At 40.7% G+C, this 2,829-nt stretch overlaps 1 protein-coding gene across 1 annotated transcript; it reads right to left on the bottom strand.

Annotated features, from left to right (window-relative positions):
* Positions 1-259: 259 nt before the first annotated feature.
* On the bottom strand, positions 260-1,207 carry LOC102744404 (putative olfactory receptor 10D4). Its single transcript, XM_006751360.2, has one exon. It carries the CDS (start codon positions 1,202-1,204, stop codon positions 260-262), a length of 945 nt encoding a protein of 314 aa, XP_006751423.2. The 5' UTR covers positions 1,205-1,207.
* Between the last annotated feature and the right edge of the window lie 1,622 nt (positions 1,208-2,829).

Here is a 2,829-nt window from a genome sequence, read left to right as displayed (position 1 = left end):
TTCAGGGAGGATGGTGGTTCTGGAAGAGAATTCCATGCAGCGTAAGAATCAGTTCACAGTCTGCTAAGTGAGTCTATTAATTATCTTTCATTATAAAACAGAGGGAAACAGGAAAACAGACATATATTTTTAAACTTAGCGAGGTTAAGTGGTAGATCGATACAGCATACATTTCATTTCAATATCTTGGAAGCTGCAAACGAGGATTTGTCCTAAGAAATGGAGACTCAAACTTTGCCTAGCAAAGCTTTAGGTTTTCTCACTTATTCTCCACAGCAAAGCCTCTCTTATGAAATGCATTTCGCAGGGCTGATTTTACGTCCTTATTCCTCAGGCTGTAGATTAGTGGGTTCAGCATGGGGGTGACAAGATTATTCAATATCTGAATTATCGCACCGAGCAAGGCACTGGGGTTGGGTTGGAGATAGATGATGATTACCAGCCCAAAAGCACAAAGAATTGCAGTGATATGGGCATTGCAGGTGGAGAAGGCTCGCTGCCTGCCCTCTGCTGAGCGAATTTTTGATATGGAGATCCCAATGTGAGTGTAGGAAACAAGGATGAGAGAAAAGCAAATGAGAGACAAAAGACCAACATTTGTAAAACCTACCCTCTGGGCTAGAGATGTGTCACCACAGGCTAGAGATAAGATAGCAGGTATGTTACAGAAGTAGTAGTCCACCTCATTAGAGGCACAGTAGGACAACTGGAAGGTGAGGGAGGTTAGAATAATGGCGTGAACACAGCCACCCATCCAGGTCCCTGTGGCTAAGATGGCACAGATCCTGTGGTTCATGATGACCATGTATCTCGAAGGATAACATGGCATAGGATAACCGACAAAGCGGTCATAGGCCATCACTGTGTACAGGAAGCACTCAGTGCAGCCCAGGAAATGGTAGAAGAAGAGCTGGGATATGCAGCCCTGAAAAGAGATACCTTGACTCTGCCCTGAAAGGTGTAACAGGATCTTGGGAACAGTTGTTGAAGAGAAACCCAGGTCAAACATGGAGAGGTTTCCCAAGAAAAAATACATAGGGGTGTGCAGCCGAGAGGAGGAGAGGATAGCTGGAAGGATGAGCACATTTCCCAAAAGGGTACATAAATAGAATGAGGAGAACAGGAAGAAGAGGACAGTCTCTAGGCCCTCTGTCTCAGGGATTCCCAGCAGGATGAATTCAGTCACCATTGTGTGATTTCTCATTTTTATGGAAGAATCAACTCTTGGGTGTCTGTGGAAAGAAATCTGTGGTTAAATTTAATATGTATGTAAATTAACTGTGTTTAAGCCAATGTAATGGAAAAGGAGCCAGATAATCTAGATGTTTACAGAGTAGTGCTTCCTGATAGAATTGTCTTCATCTGCTTGCTTCTCTCCATACTGGGTATCACTCTGCAGGTGAGTTTCTCTTTACAGATGCCCCTTATTACCATCTCACCAAGAAGCCCTACCTGACCAGTCTCCTATCTTGCATTCTTCATGTACACTACCAAATTGCATTGATTCCTTAGTGCTGCTTTGTGATTCTAAAAGGATAAATATGAAGACTCAATGTCTTTGTTACAAACAAGGTCCCATCTAAGTTTCTTATATTCATCTAAGACAATTTAGTCACATTAACTCTCCAAAAACCATTATGATCCTTTAAGCCATACATACAGAAGATACAGAATCTTTCCCACATTGTCTCCCTAGGGATGAGGTCAACAGTGGGAAACGATCCAAAAGAAGGGTCTCAGATAGCTCTTCATGAACACAAGATTACATTAACAGGGTCCATATGCTCCAGATTTTAGCGCATGTGAGTAACCAGTAGCTTCCATTTTCCTAAATTTGGCACAATGAGTAACTGGTAGTCTCCATTTCACTCTCCAGAGTCTATAATTGTCTAACCAGACCCAAGCTAAGTACTAGCCTAATCTTATGGCAGCAGAAGGCACAGGGTTAGTAGAGGCTCCTGTCCAATTTCCATATTTTAAAAAATTCTGTTATCTTTTTCAGCTTGTTTTAACTTTTAAAATACAGCGAGATCCTTAAATTATAGATCAACTCCTGAATGCTATTGCCTAAGCCCTTTATCTACCCATCAATCAATCAATCTATCTATCTACTTTTTAATTTTTTTGGTGATTATGAGGGAAGTGAGAGCCAAAATAAGAGAAGCGAAGGGCAAACTTTGGACACTTACATGGCAAACGGGATGTAACTGGTAACTGTAACTGCTGGTGCTATTCAATGCTGCTTTCCTTTCCTTCTCCAGTGAAGGAAGAAGCCCTCCTCTGCTAAATCCCCATTGGCTTATAGTCTGCAGGTGCATATCCTGAATTCTTCTCTTTTCAGTCACTTTCAAATAGAATGTCACAAATCTAAATGCTCTTTAACTCCCTCACAGACTCCTCTCTGATTCCAGGAACCACAATCATTCCCAAATGCAGAAGATTTTAAATAACTTTCTCTTCCTTTGGGTATTAATCCCCCAAGTCAGGGACCCTATTGAGCAAGAAAGCAATTAGCGACTTAGACTAACTGGACCTTAGAAATGAGGCCCCGGGGTGTGCAGGGAAGAAAAGTGATGAAATGTTTTATGATTTGTATGGTAAAATATACTTCAGTGGAATAATAATTTTAAAAAATTCCTTTGGTACATATATCACACATTTTGTATGTATATTTGTGTATTTACTACTCTTTTATGTGTATGCGTTATCTTAATAAACAAATTATGTTATTTTACTGCACTGTATGATAGGATTGACTTCTTGCAAGCAACAGTAACTGGGGTAACCCAGAGGATTAAATAAATGAGTGGAAAACCAGTCTCATGGAAG

Source organism: Leptonychotes weddellii, chromosome 11 (assembly GCF_054177405.1).
Source record: "Leptonychotes weddellii isolate Sample4059 chromosome 11, ASM5417740v2, whole genome shotgun sequence".
NCBI lineage: Eukaryota > Metazoa > Chordata > Mammalia > Carnivora > Phocidae > Leptonychotes > Leptonychotes weddellii.
Note: the sequence above shows the minus strand (reverse complement) of the source record. Positions and strands in the feature narration are given on the sequence as shown.